The following is a 22,920-nucleotide window of genomic DNA, read 5'->3' on the forward strand; positions in this document are numbered from 1 at the left end:
ATCATACTATCTTTGATAGTGTTTTCCAAATCGTTGAGTTTAGTTCTACAAATGACACTGATGTCACTGAAGCATTAAAGCAGGCTTGGGTCAAGAGCAAACACTTTGGCAGCTGAGCTGTTATAGTGCTGAATCTCCATGAAATAAAAATCCCTTGATGATGCTGTGAAATCTCAGTAATGATGATGTGCTCATAGCAGACAGATTGTCAGTGTTTGAAGTCAGTGACTTCAGGTACATCTGGAACCATCCAAATAAGATGAAAGCTCTGGAATTATCGGAAAGTTTTACAGAATCACAGAATATGCTGACTTGGAAGGGAAGCATCTACTGTATCATAATTTTATGTAATAATCATGTATTGCAATTTGCTACTTGCATTGCTTAAGGGACTGCATTTATTTAGGTTTTAAAAACCATAATCTCAGGGCTTGTCAAAAATTGCTCTTAAGAGGCTGAGTCCACGAAGTCAGTGGTCTCTCTCCTGGGACTCTGACAGCCAGGCTCTGCATGGGCAGAGCTTTCCTGTCCTGTAAGTGCCCTGTGCTCACATTCCACCTGGAGAGGATTCCAGGCAAACCCTTCAGATCTGGTCTCAGCTTGATTTAAGCAGTGGCCAGCTATGCTCATGGCTGTAATCCAGCTCTGTAACCTGAATCCTACCCAAGAATTCAAGAGCTGGGTCATTTTCACTTTGGTTGAGATTCACCTTATCCCCAAAACCTGACATGGTATAACTGAGCCTTCAGCTGTCTGTCTTTGCTCTCACTGTGAAGCAGCCTTTCATCTAAGTGCTAAATGTGGATGGTGGAAATTAATACATCATTTTACTGTACATCTGAGTTCCAAAGGGATTTCAGTTTGCCACAGGCTACTAATGAAAAAAAAAAAAAAAAAAAGAGATCACATCCTTTTCAGCAGGTGTCTTTGCTCTAAGATATAGAGCAGTGCTGACCTGGATCTGTCAGCTTTCATTCAGCTTTTCTAACAAAATGTCAGTAGAGTATTGCAAACAGTCATTCTTTGTATAAGCAATGAAGACCTTTTCATGCTGTGCCTGAAAAACTATGAAGCTTTGTGAACTTTCTCTAAAGAAAACCTGCCTGAAGCAGCTGTTCCGACTCCCCTGGAAAAAAAACCACATGGAAAACCCAGGACATTTGAAACCAGTGGCAGAAAGCATAAACTATCAGTGGCTAATGACAGTGGGAGGTTGCAGTCCCACATTAGCTAATGACTTGGTTGCTCTGGAATTTGCATTTCCAGAAATAACAAGTGGTCCTTCCAACACTAGTCCTATTCTTTCTGTAGATTAATATAAATAAGCAGAAATTGAATCAATTACTTTTTACTAACCTGATAGTGAAGACAAAAGAAGTGAAATTCTTCTTGCTGCTGGCATGACCCACTAAAAGCTTGTTTTTGCACAACAACTTTGCTGCCACAGGATCCAAGAGCTGCCCAGCCCTTTGGAGAAAATGTGAAGATGCTACAGAGTGAAGTCCTGTTTACAGGATTTCATGTTCCCTGGAAAATATTAAAAACTGATGGCATTATTCTGTATTCTAAAATATTTGACACATTAGATGTAATATAAAGATGCCCTGATGTTCCCAGGCAGTTCAGTTTGGGGGCACCAGCTCCCAGATGAGGTGAAGAGTGGTGGTGAATATATTACTCTTGCTGGACTCATGCATTATTCCTTGCCTAAACCAGGATAATAGAGTAATGAGGACAGGCATCTCTGCAAATGATTGATGTGCAGAAGAGAGAGTGCTGCCCTGCACTGAGTCCCTTTTCATAGACATTTTGCTGAGAGGGAGATGAGGATAAAAAGCGTTAATGTTTATGGTCCTTACTGATTTAAGGGCTTGGAAAACTCTCAGTGTATTACTATGCCCAAATATTTGTAGTCAGGGAACTATTCTTTATTGTACAATGATGATGGTGCTGAATACAGTTTGCAGATTTATTGTGGATCTAGCTTCACCTTGAGATCTATGCGAAAATAAAATAATTAATTATTTATTTACTTGGTGAAGTGGGGCAAGCCATTGACACCAGACCAGTTCCTTTTCCTAACTGAAAATCATGAAAGATTTAAAATATAAAATCTGAAATGAAGAAGCAAACTTCTTTGTCTGGTTATCTGTTGTGAGAAGAAAGATTTATTTAAGTTATATCAGATAAAAGATGAAGATACTTATATGTGTCATCCTTTATAATTTCACTTTATATGTATACACCTTATGAAGAACAGGGAAAGCTATGTAAAGTAGGACACTGTCTTAGGAAACATTTTTTCTTTATGGACCTCAAATCAATCCAAAGGTACTGAATACAATTCAGGGTGCAGTTTATTTATTAAGCTTCTACTGCCATTCTTTTCCATATTTCCAATGCCTGCTTAAGACAGGATTCAGTTAAACATTTACTTGGTTACAACATGTATTGTCCAGAATGAGCAAAATTTTATGCAACAATTGAAGAGGAAGAATTTATCATGCACCACCATTCTTCCCCTATGAGAGTCTCAAGCTGTTTGTATAAATCCTGAAATTAGCAGTACCAGCTCACCACTGATCAGCACTGGTTCATTCATTCCTTCGAATCAGGATAACTGGGAATTTTGAAGAGTAAACCTTTCCTACCTGAAGATACACTCATTCCAGTGTGCCAGAAAACACTAATTCCAGTCTAACCCTGTTAAGTTGCAAGTAAACAAAAAAGTTAACCTTCTACCTGGCATTTTTTGTATTTATAAAGGTTTTTAAAGTAGGTCAAATATGCAAACCAAAATGTTTATGATAGCTAGTACATAAGATGTCTACAAAATTTTTATTTACCATTTACAAAACTCTGAGATGTTTCTCATGTGACTCCTCCTTTCTTTTACAAAAAGCAACATGAAGTTCATGGTAATATGAACTGATTTTCATCCCACTCAAGACTACTTTCTTCTTTTAATTTTGAGAATAAAATCTACCTGGGGGAGGTCAAAGAGAAAAAGAGAAAAAGAAAAAGGTTACACTTCCAAAAATATGCAGTGTCTTCCCAGGGAGTTAGACTACAGTTTATCTAGGAGAAACAGGCAGAAACTGATGTTCTACTTTAAATATCAAGCTCTTGACCTTTTAAAGTATAGAATGACTTCTCTTTGTGACATATTGCTTCTTTGCTTTTCCATAGGTACAAGAATAATGTGCCCATTGATGTACAGGCTCACCCTGGCAAGTATATCATTCAAAGTCGATATGGGCTGCACTCCCTGGAGATTACTGAGTAAGGAAGTGTTACATAATTTAACAAACAGCTTAAGATGAAATGTTGCTGTAGAATGAGACCTGCAAGATGTGAACATACCTCTTGGGGATGTAAGACATATCAAGTCAGGTGATATCAGGGATATCAGCTGTGGTAAATGCTGTCTACTAAATGCTGGAGCAGTTCTGGTTTACCTCAGTAGAGAACATGCAATTTACCTAAGCTATTTATCTGGATTATTTATCTGAATATTCTATCTATGGCTAAGTCAGAAATGTGAGACATCTATGATTACTTTTTGCATCTGTTTGCTTGATGAGTACAGTTAAAAATGTAAAAATATGTTAGTTAACTGTCTTTCAAATATAGAAAAGTTCACAATTCTTACTGAAATGAGGCACAGAACTGAGATATCCTCACTTCAGTACTCATCCTCCAAGTGGGAAATTTTTACACTCACTTTGCATTAAAACAATTGAAAACATGAGACTTAATCAACAACCTGGGTTTGACAATTTTTTTACTGGCAAGTGCCCTTGGAAAATATTTGATGAAACCTACCATTCCTACAAGTTCTATTTTAGGCATCTCTTCATAGAAGACAGTAAATTAGCAATGAATTTTATCAGATAGTTTTTCCTACTTATGCTGTATTCCAAATTTCAAATTGGTAAGAAGTATTTGAAAATAGACATTTATCTTAAACTTTGGGGTTTAACACTGAGAAACACTTAATGGCTACAGTCAGTCCAATTTCCAGTGTGTCAGTCACCCAAGCTCTTACTTTATAGATTTTACCCAGATTTCTGAGGGTCTGCTTAGTATTTAGATTATGGCTATGCCAAGCAGTTAAAGGGTGCTCTGCCTAATAATTTCTATAATTTCAGATGTGAATTTGATGACACTGCCCAGTATCATGCCTCTGCTATGAACGTTAAAGGAGAAGTTTCAGTTTATGCTTCCCTCGTGGTAAAGAGTAGGTTGCAAAAATTTCCTTCAAGGTTGCTTTTTTTTTTTTTTTTTTTTTTCCTTTTTTTTAAGATGCACATTATCAGCTTTGGTTCTGTGCCTCACAGAACCTTTACCTTTTGGAGATAGTGACCAGTTTTGTCTTTTTCTGTGTAGGGTACAAAGGAGAAATTGACGCAAGTCTTTTGCATGCTAGAAATCTTTCCCTCTCTCCATGTAAGTTGCAATATGTTCCTTTGACACTTCCATTTATAGTTGTGACATCATGACACATGACTACGCATAATATTTAGTAACATTATTTTAAAAAGAAGCAGGTCTGATTTACAAGGGTGTGGATATCTATAATTTTGGATGGTGTTAGCCTCACTGGTGGGGGGAAATGGCATTGCCTTCTTGGTCTGTTGGTTTATATAAGAAACATCCTGTTAATATTGCACTTCACTATGAAATAGAATCTGTCAAAGAGAGAACCACTTCCTTTTTTGCAATATGTCAAACATGGCATGGGGCAGTATGTGCCTACATAGAGTAGGTGAGTTAATTATTGTCTGCTGCTTATGTGGTTTCAAAAGCTGTGAAAATGCACAGAAAAGGCATAGGAAAGGTTAAATATCCAGAACTAAAAATATTTTTGGGATATATCAAGGGAAAATTGTAGGTATTTTTATCTGAGAACCTCACATTTTAACAATATGGCATCTATGCTTCTATGATGATAAGACAATCCACCCATATATGCCATATGGGTGAAGGTGCCTTGGGAACCCCATGAAATGCTTGACAGATGAGACTTCCCTATATTTCCAATAAAATTTGGGATCTATCACTTTTTTATGGGAAAGAAAGATTGCAATTTGCATATATTCATTGATCACAGGAAGAGGGAAAGTTATCAGTGTAGGCTAGTTGAGTAAAAGTAAAGTGATCTTAGTTTTTATCAGCTGAGCTGTTTTCAAAACAAGCATGTAAGCCCCTCTGCCATGTATGTACAGTACAAGGGAAAGGCTCTAGGATATTCTGTCTGGAAAATTGTACCACCTGGGACACACTGCATTTGGAAAGATAAATTCAGGAGCAAGAATAGAAACAGGCTACCTTAATGCCTGGGGGATTGAAGAGCCTCTTTTATATTAACAGTGGCTCCCACAAAGGCTTATTATCTTACAAAAACAAAGGCTAAGTGGACACATGACTGCTGTGAGATAGAGAGAATCAAAATGGGGAAAGAGAAGAACCATATAAGCTAAAGATCAACTTCACCTGAACAAATAATTAATCACAAATAGAAGTCTAAGTTATAAAACAAACCTTATGATAAAACACTGGATTAGGAATTTTGAAAATTCTGAAATTAAATTCTGCAGAAGCCTCTCCCTCCTGAAATTAACTAGCTGCAAAACTAGAGTTGTATGAGTGAAGAAACAGTTGATTCTCAATAGAAAGGACTTGGATTATCCAACACTGTAATTACCTCTGAAGATGATGACTTAATATACATATTGTTCTTGTTTATACCTTGAACTTTACCTGGAACTGTATTCATAATCACTAAGTACTTTTTCTTCCTACTCTTGTCACAGAAGGAAAGAAAACCAGATTTTTTTTTTCTCTTATACAGTTGCTGTTACCCCTCATGGCTATGCTTCCAGGTTTGAAATCAGCTTTGTGGACAAGTTTGATGTAGCCTTTGGGAGAGAAGGCGAGACAATGAGTCTGGGCTGCACAGTTGTCATCAATCCTGATATCAAGCGCTTCAAACCAGACATTGAGTGGTACAGAAATGGTGAGAATGTTTGACAAGAACAAATATAAACTTCTTCCATGTAAATATTTCCTTAGTTCAGCTTATGATTAACTTCGAGGTTATGATTTGGTCATCACTTTCTCAGGTTTTCCAATTATACTATTTTCTCTTTTTCAACTAGATTTGTTTCATAATTTAGCATTTTGATGTGAAACCACAGAAAACTGACCAAGCACTGTAAAAATGTCTTCTAGGGATTTTTTATTTCTTAAAAAATATTTAAATTAGAAACATTTTTATCAGGGCCAACACCTATGTGGCCCATTTATAGAGCTCATATAGCTTTTGCTATTTATTTATTTATACACCAAAATATGTTTTAAGTAGTTGCACAGTGTTCTGCAACAGCTGATAAAAAGCTATTGCTTTCTGAAGTAATGCTTTGAAATCAAAGTTGTCATAAGAGCAGAATTAGATGTTTTTAATGACTGTTTTCAAAGACAGAATGTTGTCTAATAAGAGTGGTCTCTCTTTTATTTCCAATCTATCCCAAAAAATTCTCTGTATTCAGAACCTATTCCTCAGTAAATCCTGCTGGTTCTCATCATGAAATTCTCTAATTCCTAGGTGTGCTTATTACACCATCCAAATGGGTCCAGATGCAGTGGAGTGGGGAGCGAGCCTCTTTAACCCTGACTCATGCAAACAAGGAAGATGAAGGGCTTTACACGCTTCGAGTGGTGATGGGGGAGTACTATGAAGAGTACAGTGGTTATGTCTTTGTTCGAGGTAGGATGCTGTCTTGTGTGCAAAACCCACTACAGAGCTGAGGAAAATGTGATGGCAAAATCAGTCTCAGGTATTTGAGGTGTTCCCCCCACCATAACAATAGAATAATAATTTTTTATTATACAATTTAGCAATGTTCATTCCAGTCATTATCCATGCATGTGTCAGGCTTTGGTGTCAAGAGCCCGAAGACTTCTAAACTCCACTGACATCAGTCATCAGGAGGAAAAATGCACATAATAAGTTACAAATGCTTTTTTGTAACCATCCCACTGCTAGCTAAACTGCACTACTTTCATCAAGATTTTCTGTTCAGTTTGAGGGGTTCTCTCTAACACAAACTGCAGAAAAAATACAGTGAAACAGAAATACAAAGATCTGTACTTGGAGAAGGATTATCTCATGCAGCAGAATAGGCTGGTGTCTGTCTGGAGAGCTGCTTTTCAGGGAGGATCCTGGTGGGCCAATGTGCCCTTGTCACAAAAACAGTGGCATCCCAGGCTACATTAGGAAAAGCATTGCCAGCAGGCTGAGGTGATCCTTGCCATCTACTCCTCACTGGTGGGGCTCATCTGGAATGCTAGATCCAGTTCTGGGATCCCCCATACAAAAGAGACATGGGCTAACTGAAGGGATGTGAAGGTGATTTACAGCTTGGAGCATCTTTCATATGAGGAAAGGCTGAGAAAGCTGGGACTGTTCAGCCTGGAAAAGATAGATCATAGGAGGAGTTCATCCATGTGTGCCTGATGGAGGGGAGGAAAGGAGACACTGGAACAGGTAACCCAGACAGGCTGTGGAGTCCTAACCCTTGGAGACACCCAAAACCTGATTTGACATGGCCCTGGGCAACCAGCTCTGGCTGACTTAGCTTTGAGCCAGGGGCTAAACTAGGCAATATTTGGAGCTGTCTGCCAATCTCAACCACCATGTGATTCCCTGAAATAATTCAGTGAAGAATAGAATCAAAATACATTTTTGTGAGTGTTGTTTGCTTGTACCATCAAAAACTTCATTGAAAATCCATGGAGGATTATTTGTTTAAAAGGAGCCACAGCTATCATTTTGTGTGCTGATTTATATCTGTCACAGCTGCTAAAAGCAGCTGAAGTGTGTAATCCTAATTCAAAAGGCTCTGAAAATTCTTGGCTCTAAGACCATGCACAGACTAGCTCCTTGTTGCCAAGCCCAGCAGAACTGTGTGAGATAACAACTGGCCCAGAAAATACAGCTGAAGCAGATGTTTTCATCACCTGAAGAAAGAGCCTATTGAAATGAGCTTCTGTGACAAGAAATAGGACTTGTCTTTCTTTTTTATTTTTTTTACATTGTGCTGCCATATAAACAAATCATCACCCTCAATCCCATTACATCTTCTGGCAACACAGGTGTGACCTGACTGAACCCACCACCCCTAATATCTTCCTAGTCAGGGGTGTGTTTACCAAATTCTAGTTACATTAATGATATTCTACATTCCTATTTAAATGGTCCCCACAATCTTGGTTGGCTACTGTACTCCTCATTGCTCCTCCTAAACTGTAGCCAAATTTGCTTTAAATGACAGCTCTGGTATTTAAGTTGTGGCAGTTGTCTTTTTGTGTCACACACAGAAATCAGTGTGTCAATGGAAGGGAAGCTCATAATGTTACATGTTCAGATGGGCTTCCAGAGCATGTGTGACTCCTCTGCCATGGCTACAGGTCATCACTTGCCAGCAAGCCATCAGGGATGAAATCCTAGCCTCCTGGAGGCTGATCAGCCATGCTGGTTCTCCCAGCTGTTTCCCAGTCTGTCTTGGGAACTGCTGTCTCATGTTCCATCAAGTGGTAAATATGGGCAATTTAAACCTTTCATAAAGAGATCACTGAAGACATATTGTCATTACTGTTGATATTCTTAGTATTTTGTGATGTTAACTGGATGGTTTACTCTGTATGTTACCATTTTTAACAATGCATCAAGTTACCTGTCATTAGAACCTGGACTTGGCAACTTAGGTGGAGCTTCAAAAGCTCTGTGTGATATTTTTTTTCCTCTTGGAAGACTACTGTTTTACATAATGAAATATATTAAATACTCTAATGAGACATTTTTTCCGTGCAAGTCGAAATCATGAAAAATTTGGATTACTGTATGTTGTAAAACAAAAACCTGTAATGCCTCAAAACATTAAACCATTCTGATAACTCAGGTTTATATGGAATGTATGAATAGCATTTATTAGCAAAATGTTTTACATTTAGGTATATACACCTTAGCTCTTCATTTGAAGTAGCTCACAATTGTACGAATTGATGTTATTCTGCAGAGAAACAACATCTCTTACTTGAAAGTCTTTCACAGAATCTTCCTGCAAAGGTTATTTTTCTCTACATGAAAATTGCACCATCTCACAAATCAGACTCTTTGTAAACAGTAAAAATTCCCCAGTGCCTGGCACTATGCTCTATTTTTCAAAGCTTTAGATAAGACATGTCCAGAAGCTGATGCAGGAGTCAAGGCCCTTTGACACCAGCATTTGTGGTAAACACTTGAAAGGAACAATATGCTTATCCTTATGAAGGTTCTGTTCCACGGTGATAATGTGATATAATTAAACTTCAAAGGTTTTGGTACCTTTGCAGTTCATAGCCAACCAAAAATCAAACAATGAAGAACTATGAGTGGAGATATTTAATTCACTATTGTTCTATCCAGTGGTTGAATACTTTTGATTCAACTATTTCCTGGCTGCCAAGTTTTTAGTTCAACAGTGTCTCTCACAGCTCCCTAACCAGAATACTAATTCTATTTAAAATGTCTAGGTGAATTACATTTGCAGTATGTTGTAACATATAAAACATTTGTTAATGTTGCAAAGAAAATCCAAGACCTAGAAAAACACTAGCAAATATAAAAATATATAAAAGCAAATACTTTTTTTAAACCACATTGTGTAGGAACACAATTTGGTCTTCAAAGATTATTAATTGTTAAAGAACTATGGCTCACATTAGCAAATATATTTCTCCAACCCCATAGATGCTGATGCTGAAATCCCTGGAGCCCCTGGTGCACCACTGGATGTGCAGTGCTTAGATGCCAACAAAGATTATGTTATTGTCTCCTGGAAGCAACCTGCTGTTGATGGAGGAAACCCCATCCTTGGATATTTCATTGACAGGTCAGTGAGTGTGCTGGACTGGAGAATTCATTTTACTGCTCATTCCAACTCAAAAAACTAAAGGCACATTCATGAGATAAAAGAATCATTTATTATTTTCGTTCTTGCTGCTGGCCAGAAGAAAATTGATTTTGTTTTTGTTTTGGATTGGATTTGCCTGATCTAACTTTCATGGAAATAATCACATCTTACTTCATTTAATTGCATAGATAGGATTCTGAGAGATCTGCACAGCTCAGCCCTTGCTGCTTCCTCTGAGGATTGAGCCCTCAGGATTTTGTAGTGCTTGGTAGCTCTTGCAGCTGTGGCTCCTTCAGTACCAGGGCTCTTGCTTCTCTCCTAATAGTACTGTGTACCAGAAAGAAAACATTATCTCAAAAGGACTTGGATTTCTTTCCCAAATGCTGTTGTTATTCCAGCTCTCATATTCACAAGCTTAATGGAAATTATTTTTAAAAGTAGGAAACCTCCATGTTACACACAGTGGCAGGATCCTAGAAGCCTGTGATTTAAGAAATTAAGTCAGTATTTTGAGACTTGCAGTGGTTTTCAGTGCTGGTAATATTAGTTTGAATTTCAGTAATAGAGACTATCATATGAGATTCCTCTGGGTTTATTCAAATGCATGTAAAAAACACCCAAACACACACACACACACACATATATATATATATATATATACATACATATATATATATAATGCCATTATATGCCTATGCCTTTGAATATATGTAAAGTATATATCTGTTAAAAAAGGGTCTTGCTTTGTGAAATGAATCTAACATTCAAATATAACTTTCCTGTTTTGATTGCTTTTGAGGGCCAGTCACTGCTGTAACTATGCTCTGCTAGATCTAAGCTATGGCTCTTTAACATTAATTGAAAAATCCTATGCAAAAGATAGGACTAGACTCTGAACACTAATATCTCATTTTAAAACTAGGCTATTGAGGGATGTCAGCACTGAGAGTAACTGCAAGAGAAATGGCATTTTGCTTTTTCTGTTGTGTTCACCTCATTTATTCTGCATTTGCTCCCAAATTCAAAGCTATGTTACTGCTCTCCAGTGCTGGATCCCACTGAAGGTATTTAGGGACCCAGATATTCAGCCAGGGTATCCCCTAATTGCCTTGTAGAGTTGAGAGGGTGGCTTGAGCAGGACTGGTCTGTGCCAATGGTGGAAGCAAAGCTTGGGCATCCCTTGCCCCAAGCAGACACAAGAACCACAAAATCACCCTAAGCAGGATGGTAACATTTCTCAGGAGAGGCTCTTGCATGTACCAAGAAATCTGTATAGGAGTTGTAGCCTCCTGTTTGGCAGATACCTCACCAGATAGTCTCTTCCAAGCTAAAAGGTCATGTTTCTGCTGACCATGTTGCTGGATACAGGGAAGCCATCACCACAAGCTTCTCCTGCCTCTCTGAGCTGTGTCTGCTGGTGATACCTTCCTTCTGCCAAAACCAGCCTCCTGATATGTGTAAGGCTTCACTGCTGTGGGACCAGCAGCACCACACTGGGTCCTGTCATTGTAGGGACAGCAGCCAGCACACCACAGGCTCCTTTGGCAGCCCCAGTGGTCTGGTCTCTGAAGCAGGGCCAGACTGAGTGCCTGTCTTTGACCCCATTCACAGTTCAGAACTCACTCTGGGGGTCCCAGAACCCACTGTGGGGGTCTCTGTACCCCATGAAGCCCAGCATCTTGTGGGATGTCCAGTGTCTAGTGTCCTTCTGGCAACTGCAAGGGATGCATATTTCCTGTCCATTCAAGTAAGCTGAAGCTGACACTCCCCAAGCATACTTTGGAGGGTTTGAACAGTGAAGTGAGTCTGCTCCCATCCCTTTTCAGGACAGAAGGGGTGCAGCTGTGAGGGATTTAGTGCATGCCCAGCTGTACCTCAGCCTGACGCCCTGGTGCAGCTGCTTTGGTGTCACCAGTGCAGAATTTGCTGAGGAAACTGGTGCAGACCAGCCAACGAACACAAGCAGATGGTGAAGCTGCAAAGGCATGAGTGTGCCCTGAGTTCATGCCTTTCCCTTCCCAGCACTGCTCTTGCTGTTTGTGTTTTCCAGGTGTGAGGTTGGCACCTCCCACTGGACCCAGTGCAATGAGAATCCCGTGAAGTTTGCTCGTTTTCCTGTCACTGGTCTGATTGAAGGCCGCTCCTACATTTTCCGAGTCCGAGCAGTGAACAAAGCTGGAGTCAGCCTGCCATCCCGAGTGTCAGAGCCTGTGGCTGCTCTGGATCCTGCAGACAGAGCCAGGCTTAGAAGTAAGATGTGCTTTTTACAAGTTGCATGAGAAGTTTAAGAAGTCACAACTCCTTTTAAAAGAAAAAGTATGATTATCGACTCAGAAGCCTTCAAAATCCCACTAGAGGGAGCAATGCAAAGCCAAAATATTTTTTGGAGATGGCTTTGCCAAGAAGAAATCATCTCAGTGCTCTTTGCACCAAGTGTTCTATCTGCTGAAATGGCTTTGGCTGACTGCAGTGTTATGCTCCAAACTTGCAGGAAGGGGGAGAAAGTTTAATTGCCAAAGAGACTTGCTTTTGTTCAGCCAACAAAGTAGCTGAACAGATCCTGTGAATAGTCTCTGAGTCACAGACAAGGGTGGCTGAGTCTGTGCTCATGTGACAATCCCAGCCTTGCAATAACAGGACAGCCCAACAGATCTCAAGCTCTCTGCTTTAGGGCTAGCATTTTACAAGTCAAGGGTGTTTCTGCTGTGGCCTCACAATGTCTCAGACATTTTGCTTCCAAACCCACCTCTCTACACATATGGCATAGTCATATACCTAAAATAAATTTCTACTTCTATTCAAAATCTATTTGTACATGTTTCTGAAGTTTTACAATTTAAAATGGTCCAATGTGAAGGGGTATTGTACACAAAGCTACAGTACTCCCACGGTCCCAGCCTGTATGAGCTACTGTGTATAGTGCTGCAGCCAGATGATCTAGGTTTCCATTCAAGATAAAACAAAGGGCCAGAGGAAGGAGATTTGGCACTGCCAAGAAACACTGCACTCAGTCAGACATGTGAAACCCTAAGCCCGGAGAGGAGGGAGGGATCTTCTCAATGGGCAGCATGGAAGCTGTCATAAGAGGTGAAGTCTGGGTTTCAAGTCAGGCCTATTCCTGTTATATCTCCTCCTCCTATCCCTCATAATCTTTTCTCCCCATGTGCTCCCTCTCTTCTTTCATCTCCAAAATGGGTCAGCCAATGTAAGGTGAACACTGGGGAGGCAAAGAACAGCATGTGCAAAAAATATCTCTGAAAGTGCACTGACCTGGTTGAAAGCTGCATAACTGCAGTAGTGTGATAACATATTGGTTATTCAGACAGATACCCAAATTTATCAAGTGGACATGCTGAGTCAGGCTGAGCTGTTACTGTTTGTGACTGTGACCCATGATTTAGAAGCTGGCAATGTGAGAGAAAGTGGTTAAAAAGAGACAAGATGCAGCCTTGCAGGAATTCAGCTGCTCCTTTAATAAGTGAGCTGTTAAACCAAAGGAATAGAGGATGGAAAATAAAGCTGAAATTAATTCTCTGAAAATGATGAGCTGAGTGAACCAAATACCTCTGCTTGTCACCTAGGAGACTTCAGTGAGATTTCAGGAAGGAATAGATGATTCAGTGGATTAAGTTTTCTGTCTGTGTTAAGTGCTGAGCTGCTCTCAATATTCAAGCTGGTAAGCCTACAACTAGCTTGGGTAACTAGCTTGCCACATGAGCAACAGCCACAACATTGACCACAAGTGGAGCTCATGGGGATCTTGCAATTGTTAGTTTTGAACCCCAAAAGAGTCAGTTTTCTCATTGCTCTCATTGTTCTGTCTCTAACATTTGTTTCAGGTCACCCTTCTGCCCCTTGGACTGGACAGATTATTGTGACTGAGGAAGAGCCTGCAGGTAAACACAGCCCTTTTGCCTACAAATGTCTAATGTGAAGCTGCTTGAGTAATTAGGAAAACTCTGAGTGAGTTCAGTGGACTTTGGCACACACCCAAAGTTTGTTGTTCTGAGAGTCACTTGACCGTGAATAACTCAACAACTTGGTTTTTGAGGGGAAGTTTCATTATTCAGGACCTAATTAAATCTTGCTTAGAGTTAGAAGAAGGAAATTTAAACCCAATATTCAGAAGACTTTTAACTCTACATTAAAAAAAAAAAAGATTAAGTTATGAGGTATACTGATACTCCTATTTTGTAATTGTGAAACTAATTCTGATATAAAAATGAAAGAATTAAATCCAAGTTCCCTTTCTCATTCTTCCCTGTCCTTCAGAGGGTGTTGTTCCTGGTCCCCCCACAGACCTCCAGGTTATTGAGGCCACCAAGAACTATGTTGTGCTTAGCTGGAAACCTCCTGGACAGCGGGGCCATGAGGGTATCATGTACTTTGTGGAAAAGGTAAAATTGGACAACATCAGAATCATGCTGTGGCAATATTTTATGTTTATCATTTCTTCTGGACCTCTGGTTAACTTTCCTTTCTGTCTGAGACTTCCAAATTAGGGCAAGGATTAGAATGTTCATCAAGTCAAACTGTAGATTAAGATACAAGGAATACAAGAAAGAAGGGCAATAGGAAAGTAGATTAAGAATGTGTCACATCCAGTAACATTCCTCTTAAATTGTGTCATTGACCTACCTGGAGAAGAGAGAAAAAAACCCTTTCAATGATGTGAAAGCACAGAACAAAGTCACATGCTTATATATATAGAGAGAGATATAGATATATAATACATATTTATTTTTATGTATATGCATCTCATATATATATACATATATATATTTATATTTTTATATTTAATTTGTATAAATGAAGCTTGTCTGGCAGGACAGATTGTTAACATTTTGGATGGAGGCATTTTGCAAGAGTTTCTTGTCAACAGCACTTTTTATTCCAGCTGCCTTTTCATGTTTATCCTCTGCATTAACTTTCCATTTGCTCCACCAATTCAACATAGATCACAAAATTTATTTTCTGATGTCCTAGAACAGAATCAGTTTTAATTTCAATATTCTGTTTTCCTGAGGTGTTTTTGCATGGCTGCTTGCCTAGAAAATTCTTCACACCATGACCCTTTCTACTTGGTTCATGAACTATTTTATCAATGTTTTTTCCTGTCAGTCTAGAGGTGTCATCAAGGGAGACATAAATATCTTCCCATTATCTGTTTTCCATCTCTCATACAAAATCTGGTCTAAATAAATGAGTTTCACTTAGCAACAGCCCTAGAGAGGATGAATATATGAATTTTGAGTTTCCATATAAGAAAGCTTTTTAATAACTGATTGCATGCTGAGTACTCAGCACTAATGTCACATAGTCAGATGAGAATTTGAATCCCTCAGAGATCAGAACCATTACTTGAAATTATACTTAATGTAGATCAAAGCAAAAAACTACTCACTAGTATTGGTGGTAAAAGTGATCATGGCATGTAGAACTTCTAGCCACAGAGTAAAAACAATTCACAACTTAATTGCAAATGTTATTTTTTTTCTGGAAAATGAGGACCAAATCATGACTAATTCTGAAAGCCAACCCAAAAACACTAAGAGTGCCACAAGAGCATCTAGAAGCAAAGTGGTAATGTTACGGTTTTGTTCTTAGCATAATGCTGAATATCTGCAAAACTAATTTTGAAAGTGGTCTAGACTGGGTGCACTTAATAACATCACTTCCTTGCAGTGCCATATTGAAACCAGTAAACTTTTATGCATGTTTTCTGGAGTAAGTGAATACCTGGCAGATCCATAAGCTTTGAAATATGCTCATTCTGTGGAAGGGCCCAAAGAAGGGAAGTGTCTCCCTGTTCTCCACAGCAGACATGAACTCAGTGGTCCAGGGAGAAAGCCTTGCTGTGTGAGATGCTCAGCCTTCAGGCACTGCTGTTCTAAAGGTGGTTTCTGGGTTTGGCTGCAGTGTGTTGCTGGCACAGAGGAATGGCAAAGGGTGAACACTGAGATCCCTGTGAAGTCCCCTCGCTTTGCAGTTTTTGATTTGTCTGAAGGGAAATCCTACTGCTTCCGAGTTCGCTGCTGCAATTCAGCTGGAATTGGTGAGCCCTCAGAGGCAACTGAAGCCACTGTGGTGGATGACAAACTCGGTAAGTGTGTGCTCCTGTGTACTGAATTACCTCCATTCTTCTCAGCTTGTCATGTAATTGTTTTGTCTGCGTGCAGGTAGCTGCCCAGAAAATAATTCAAGTATGAGAAGCAGTTAGTGATTTATTCCCTTTAGGTAAAATAATTTTTGTTTGGGTTGCTCAACCTTTAATGTAGTCAAGTGACAGATGCAAACCAAGGAAATTAAGCTGCAAATAATGATGCCAAGAACTGCAAAGACTGCAAATAGCAAAAGAAAATGAAAACTCAAGGAAGTACGAAAATGTTTTGTTTTACTTAGAGTCTTTATTGAAAATAAGCCCAGACATCAGCAGAGTCTAACCATCCTTGTTTGCCAAAATAAACAAAAGTGAAAAATTTAATACTTACATAAAAGCAGAGACTATTTTTACTGGAAGAGAAGTCAAGATGTTCAATACTGTAAGTCATCAGTAGCTACACCTACATTACCAATTTGTTTCCAAACAGCAATGCAGATTTCAATCCAATTCCCAAATGGTCTCTCTTCACTTCATATTGAGTTCTCAGAGCATTTGGTTGTGCATGAAATACATTTTTTAAGAAGACTAAAATGTCTCTTCTTAAAAAACACGGTACTTAGCAGGAGCTTTAGTTTCTGGCTTATCCTGTGGGCTGCACAAGATCTTCAACGTGCACCTACTGCATTTGCTCTTTTACAAATCTCCAAATCACATCTCTGGTGCAGACATTCAGCACAAGAGGATAAACTAAACATGATTTTAAGGAAATACACTCAATCCTAGGCAATACAGAAGTGAAGAACCTCACCACCAAAGGCTTGAGCCTACTGATTCTGTAATTTTTTGAAGGTTAAATCTGGACTAGTCATGCTAGTATAATCAATAATAGAATTTCATGCGTATTTTATTTATAAGTTTTAACTGGCAGGTCACTAATTCATCTCTGCTTCTCTCCCATAGATATTCCCAAAGCTCCTGGCCGTATTATGCCAACTAGGAATACAGATACTTCAGTTGTTGTCACTTGGACAGAGCCCCCAGATGCCAAGGAGCTGGTTGGGTACTACATTGAGTCAAGTGTGGAAGGATCAGGTCGTTGGGAACCATGCAACAACAATCCAGTGAAAGGCACAAGGTAATTAATCTTAAACCATGGCAATTATGGTCACCAATGTCTGATATACTGGATATATGTGCTTTCCAGCCAGTAGTAGTAGTAGAGCTAATGTGTCTGTGGTAGCCAGCAGGCTGGAATCCCTCTTGCATGTGAAGGTCATAAGAAGATGTAAAAATTTATTCCAAACTGTGAGTTTTTTCCAAAGAGAAATTATAGTCAACCTTACATTAGAAACAATTAGCCAAGAGGGAAGGAACAGGGACATTGCTCATGAAGAAAAGAGAAGCAGCTTGCTACTTCTAGCTTGTACAGCCTATCAGTTTGATGAAAAACAGGACATTGAGGAATGACTGAAGTTACAAATGTGGAAAACTAAATGGCATAATGTTTGGAAGTGAAGTGCTTTATTTTGGAAGACTGCTCTAAACATTTCTGGACTGTGTATCTGGACTGTCAGGAAGACATGTGGACTATATCCCACTAAAAATATTACTTTCTGACTGCTCTTTCACTTGTAATTACCAAGAAATTAATGAACACTCTTAAATATTTGGTACAAACCCACATTTCTTATCAATATGAAGCTTGGTCTCCAGTCAGAAAAAAAAATCAAGATTTAAAACTTCCTGAGATAAATCAGATTCGGTTTCATTTGAATAAGTATGTAATCTTCAGAGTCTGAAGGAGTAAATGCAGAACTTTTTCCTCAAGTGGAATGATGTCAATACAAAAGTAGTCCCTGCTTGTTATGACTGATTCCACTTATCTGTACTTGCTATCTGTGACAACCCTTACTACAATAAGTTAGACTCTGCTAAATACTCCTGGAGCAGCTTTGCTGTTTAGAAGGGCATTGTGAATGCTTAGTATATCAGAAGTACCTAAAACCTCACTTGGTTGAACACAGACACAATTCCCTTTATGTATTCTCTAGTGCATTTATATTTATTTGTGCCATTATTACATCCTTTTGAATCTATTTCTATGAGTTATATTGTAGTTACATCAAAAGTAGGTGAACTTTCATGCTCTTTGCTTGTTTTAAAATATGAAATGTGGCGTTTAATCACCATAGAAATAAAAATATAGTTCTGAGTTACTATATGTAGTGATATAAGTACACTGCATAGGTTTCTTTCCCTGCATTTTTAGTCAGTGTGATATAATGTATGATGCACTCAGGCACAGGCTGTTTGTTAACTCTTGGTTTTTCTGGTTGAGTCAATCTTAAAGCATTAGCTGTAGTTCATAGTTTGTCTTATGCAGTATATTTTGGTATTTTGAAATTCTGCACACATCCTAGTGAAAGCAAATGACTTGTAACCAAGTCTAATAGAGTGTGTAGGGAAAATTCCACTTTGAAAATTTTGATTCAGGCTTTTTTTTTTCCTTACCCCAAAATAAAACTTTGATTTTGTTTTCTATATTGTAGTTGATTCATATGTCATTGCATGACATCAGCGTTGGTAGTGGAATTATTAGTACATTATGAAGTAGAACAAAATCAAACTATCATGGAATAAAATACACTTAAAGTACCTATTGAAAAATAAATGGGTTTTTAAACAAAAAAAAAAAAAAATTCCATACCAAAATCTATTCCTAAATAAATGATTACTGTCTTTGGAAAATTTGTGCTTTCAGGGTGGACACCAGAGAATATTTATGAAGGTTTTTCTTATGTGACAATTAGATTATCAAGTAAACATCTTCAAATAAAATAATTTGTCTAATTTGGATTACTGTCATGTATTGAAGTAAGAAAGTGAAGTATAAAAATAATTTAGCTCCTGTACAATACCCTGTAATTTTTATGAATTCACAGTTTTTCATTTATGATTGGAAGGGATTTATGGGAACCTGTGTTACACATGTCTTTTACTTGTGTCATGAAAATATTCCATAAGAAGCAAATACAGAATTTACCTGTGCAGATTTTCACATTTTTCTCTTAGGAAGTATGAATTTTATATACTGGCAGAAGTAAGGTAGACCCTGTGGTAACACAGAAACTTGTGTAATCTCAAGAAGAAAAGTGTTGAAATAGTGTGTCTTAAAAGAGATGAGTTTAGACATTTTTGTGTGAATGAGGTGAATGAGATGCCCGGATTTTGCATTCTCTGACCTTCATATAAACTCTATAAACATGACTGAGATCATGGTTTGTCCTTGGTTTTTAGAAACCAGAATAAGTATCATGGAAGAAATGCTTTCTTTTCCCCCTAAAAACCTTCCTTTTCTCCGTAATACTTTCTAAGTATTCCTTGACTGGTTTGTTTTAGATTCATTTGCCATGGGCTCAGCAATGGTGAGAAGTACATTTTCAGAGTCAGAGCTGTGAATGCAGCAGGACTCAGTGAATTTTCACAGGAATCAGAGCCTATAGAGGTGAAAGCAGCCATTGGTAAGCTATTTTCCATTGCCCCTTTCAATGGTCATTAATTAAGTAAATATGTTCTCAGTAATTATTAGTAATTAATTAATTGCTTTGTTTCACAATGTTGTCCACAAATAATAATTTATCCATAGATCCTATAGTCTCACAGACATAGTTTCACACTCACTGCACTCTTGTAGACTATTCACCTTTGTCATCCAGTTTTCTTCAGGTGTTTCTTGTGACCCACTGTATGAGAGCACAGCCAAGTTCACTCAATAGTATCCTGGAAAATGGGAATGTTATTCTGATTCTGTAATGTGGTATATCACCCCTAATGCACACCATCCTATATACAGTCAGTTCCTAAGAAATTTGTTTCCATGACTAAATCTAATAGTTCAATGTGCCATCTGTAAACCATCTATACTCTGTGTGTTCTCCCTTTGCTGATGGATTGCCTCTGTTTGCCACTGCCTGAACTAATCCATAAAGATTAATGAGACCATTGGACTAGAATAAATTGAATGTCTGCAACACCCTCACTCTCATTTGTACTGAAGCTGCATACCTCTCAACCTATGAGCAGAGACGTGGCCTAGGGCAATTTTGTGAGATTGTCTTGATAGGATCAGAAATGTGACCTGGAAGATCTAATACTAAAATAATTGTAGCAAAGTAAGAATTCTATTAAATTTACTTTTTTTTTTTCTGCTCTGAATACTAGACATTATTTTTTAAGAAGCATTCTTTGTGAGCAGGGTGAGAGGTATTCTATGCATTTCAAATTCTCTTGAATTCAAGCTTAACATTTTTTGCATGAACACAGTGACGTCATACTTTGGCTATATTGTTCACTGCATGCATTTCTTAACTCTGTTGCCTAAATGAAGAAAAAAGAATGTGTTCTAAATCCAAATGTCTTTGCTGTTTTCTGGCAATTATAGGGGGAGGATTGCTTCCTGGTGTGTGTCCTGAACTGAGTGGTAAAGCTGCTGGACTAACAGACTGCACTACCAGCTGGGAAGGCATGCATGAGGCCTCCCAGCCTATCTTTGACACTGATGCTTTGCTAAAATGCAATGCTAAATTTAATAGAGAGACACTGCCCAGTAGCTGTGGCAAACTGGGGAGTACAGGAGACAGTAACACGAGAGAAATGGTTAAGGACGCTGTCACATCTGCACCACAAAAAGTTGCTGCTAAGCAGGCAAGTAAGTCTCGACCCAAGGATCTTTTGACAGTGGAAAAAGTTACAAAGAATAAAGATACAGGTGAGAATTAATGAAATAAATAGGTTTTGCTGCTTTGGTAGGTCCACCTCAGACTGCTATAACTTCTGTTCAACTGTGCCACAAGTGGACGTGCTCTACAGTGATGCATCTTCTATCAAATCCATTAATTATGTGCTCAACTCTCCATTAAGATCATTATGCATGTGATGGTATTAGAGAACACTTTACAAACTTAGTGGTTAATGAAAGTGACACATATGTTTAGTAATGTAAGGGCTTGTTTGACTGCATATTAATGTATCCAAGGTGATATATCATTTTTAAATCACTTTGGTAATTTGTTAGGAATCTGGTTACCTACTTCTCTGGGCTTTATATATGTGGGAAGGAAATAAAATCTGATTATGATGGTAAGCAAGAAAATCTTTTAGGAAATACAAAGATCCTTTGTGGATTTTAGCCTAAGCTACATCTTATCTGCTCACACACTGTGCTAATGAATGTTGTTGTATCTGTGATGAATAGTGATAAGTAAGGAGGAAAACCTATCAATTTATAGGCAAATGCACAAAATCACATTTTAAATTCAATGCCTAAACACCCATTTTGCCCAAGATACATGGAGCTTGAATTTCATTTAAGTCCTGGTATCTGGCCAGAGAGCTAAACTCCTCCCTAGGCCGCTGAAGTGAGACACAAAATGTTGAACAGAAAATAAATTAGGGGCACCTGGGCCTGACACCAATATAAAATATTACACACGAAAGGAAACATACATGGTGTGGGATTTCCATCAGGGGCACAAGTAAGGCTTTTCACTGGCATGATACATATTGGATATGGGGAAGCATTTTTCTACTAGATACAGAAGAAAGTGGGTTGGGATGAAGTGCATGATTTCTGTATTGTTTAAAAAAAAAATCTGAGAAGGAGGATTATGCCACATATTTTTAAATGTAAGTTCCAGTAACAGACATGTTCCGTTTCTGGTCATACTGCAGTGCCTATGATCACTCTGCCTTCCATTAAGGTAAGATCACATGATGGGTGCAATGATAAAATTTGCACAGTGTATAAATTTAAAAGAAAAAAAGAAACAGATAAAGGCAATTCTTGGAAGGAAAGAATGTGAGACTTTTTTTTTTTTTTTAAAGTAAACTACAATGAACACTGTATTGCAAAAAGAGGTTTGCTTTCTGAAAAAAAAAAAAAATCATTGCATCTCTAATTTTTTTTTGCTTTTCCTGCAGTATTAGTCTTAGTTCCTCGTTTTTCACAGAGTAAAGTGAATCCTGATCACTTGCATCAGAGCTGCAATTGCAACACATTCTTTTGCTATGTATCAGCCTGCTTTTCAAAAACAGGGGATCCTGAAAACTAATTCCCATGTAATTTGGACTTTGCATTTGGTTTGTGGAAACTTCTATCCTGCATTTCTTATTCCAGTTCCAGAAACCTCCCTTGAGCACGTAAATATTGTCCTAAGTAGGAAGCACAGGGTTGGAGCCACCTGAACAGGGTAAGTGAAAGCAAGCCTGAAATATTGCCCTCTGCTCACGTGCTATTCACTGAAACAGCTGCTCCATCCCCACCCTACGACATCGTGGTACTCGAGAGTGTTCGTGACTCAATGGTTCTGGGCTGGAAACAACCTGAAGCCATTGGAGGGACTGAAATTACCGGCTACTACGTGAACTACAGGGAAGTGATTGATGGAGTTCCTGGGAAGTGGAAGGAGGCCAACATTAAGGCTGTTACTGAGAGGGCATACAGGGTAAGAGGTCACCCCAGTTATTGCTGGGGGAGCAGGCAGTATTTTCCAATCAAATCTCAAAGATGGGTTGGGATGAATTATGATAACTGTAGAGAGGGTTTTAATTCCATGATGGTAAATTTATTTAGCCCTATTAAAACTTTTCTGCAAAATTGTTTGTACGCTCATTTTTTAGTCTGGCACCAGCTGTCATCTGTAAATTCATTGACACAGTCTGATATTTTGTAATTTAGGCCCTCACAATAAATGGAATTCCTACTGGCTTGTGGACATATCCCAGTGCTTGCTGATGCTGAAACCAGCTCTGTGACAGCTTTTGTGATCAGTTCTTGACCCAGTTCAGATACAGTGCTAGCTA

The 22,920-nt window shown here is 38.5% G+C and overlaps 1 protein-coding gene across 4 annotated transcripts in view; it reads left to right on the forward strand.

Moving 5' to 3' along the window:
- The window catches only part of MYOM1 (myomesin 1), a 72,667-nt gene that overhangs the window by 17,936 nt on the left and 31,811 nt on the right, over positions 1 to 22,920 (forward strand). For 2 of the 4 annotated variants that reach the window (XM_079300708.1, XM_079300709.1), the window contains exons 6-18: positions 3,190 to 3,282; positions 4,152 to 4,240; positions 4,390 to 4,449; positions 5,855 to 6,019; positions 6,608 to 6,769; positions 9,794 to 9,935; positions 12,007 to 12,206; positions 13,796 to 13,852; positions 14,229 to 14,353; positions 15,876 to 16,059; positions 17,020 to 17,194; positions 19,459 to 19,580; positions 22,366 to 22,562. In XM_079300708.1, coding sequence (XP_079156834.1) covers positions 3,190 to 3,282; positions 4,152 to 4,240; positions 4,390 to 4,449; positions 5,855 to 6,019; positions 6,608 to 6,769; positions 9,794 to 9,935; positions 12,007 to 12,206; positions 13,796 to 13,852; positions 14,229 to 14,353; positions 15,876 to 16,059; positions 17,020 to 17,194; positions 19,459 to 19,580; positions 22,366 to 22,562 — 1,771 coding nt within the window. Of the gene's footprint in view, positions 1 to 3,189; positions 3,283 to 4,151; positions 4,241 to 4,389; positions 4,450 to 5,854; positions 6,020 to 6,607; positions 6,770 to 9,793; positions 9,936 to 12,006; positions 12,207 to 13,795; positions 13,853 to 14,228; positions 14,354 to 15,875; positions 16,060 to 17,019; positions 17,195 to 19,458; positions 19,581 to 20,500; positions 20,828 to 22,365; positions 22,563 to 22,920 lie in introns of all 4 variants that reach the window. The other 2 variants (XM_079300706.1, XM_079300707.1) reach the window with 2 other exon arrangements.

Source organism: Erithacus rubecula (genome assembly GCF_903797595.1).
Source record: "Erithacus rubecula genome assembly, chromosome: 3".
In the NCBI taxonomy this organism is placed as follows: Eukaryota; Metazoa; Chordata; class Aves; order Passeriformes; family Muscicapidae; genus Erithacus; species Erithacus rubecula.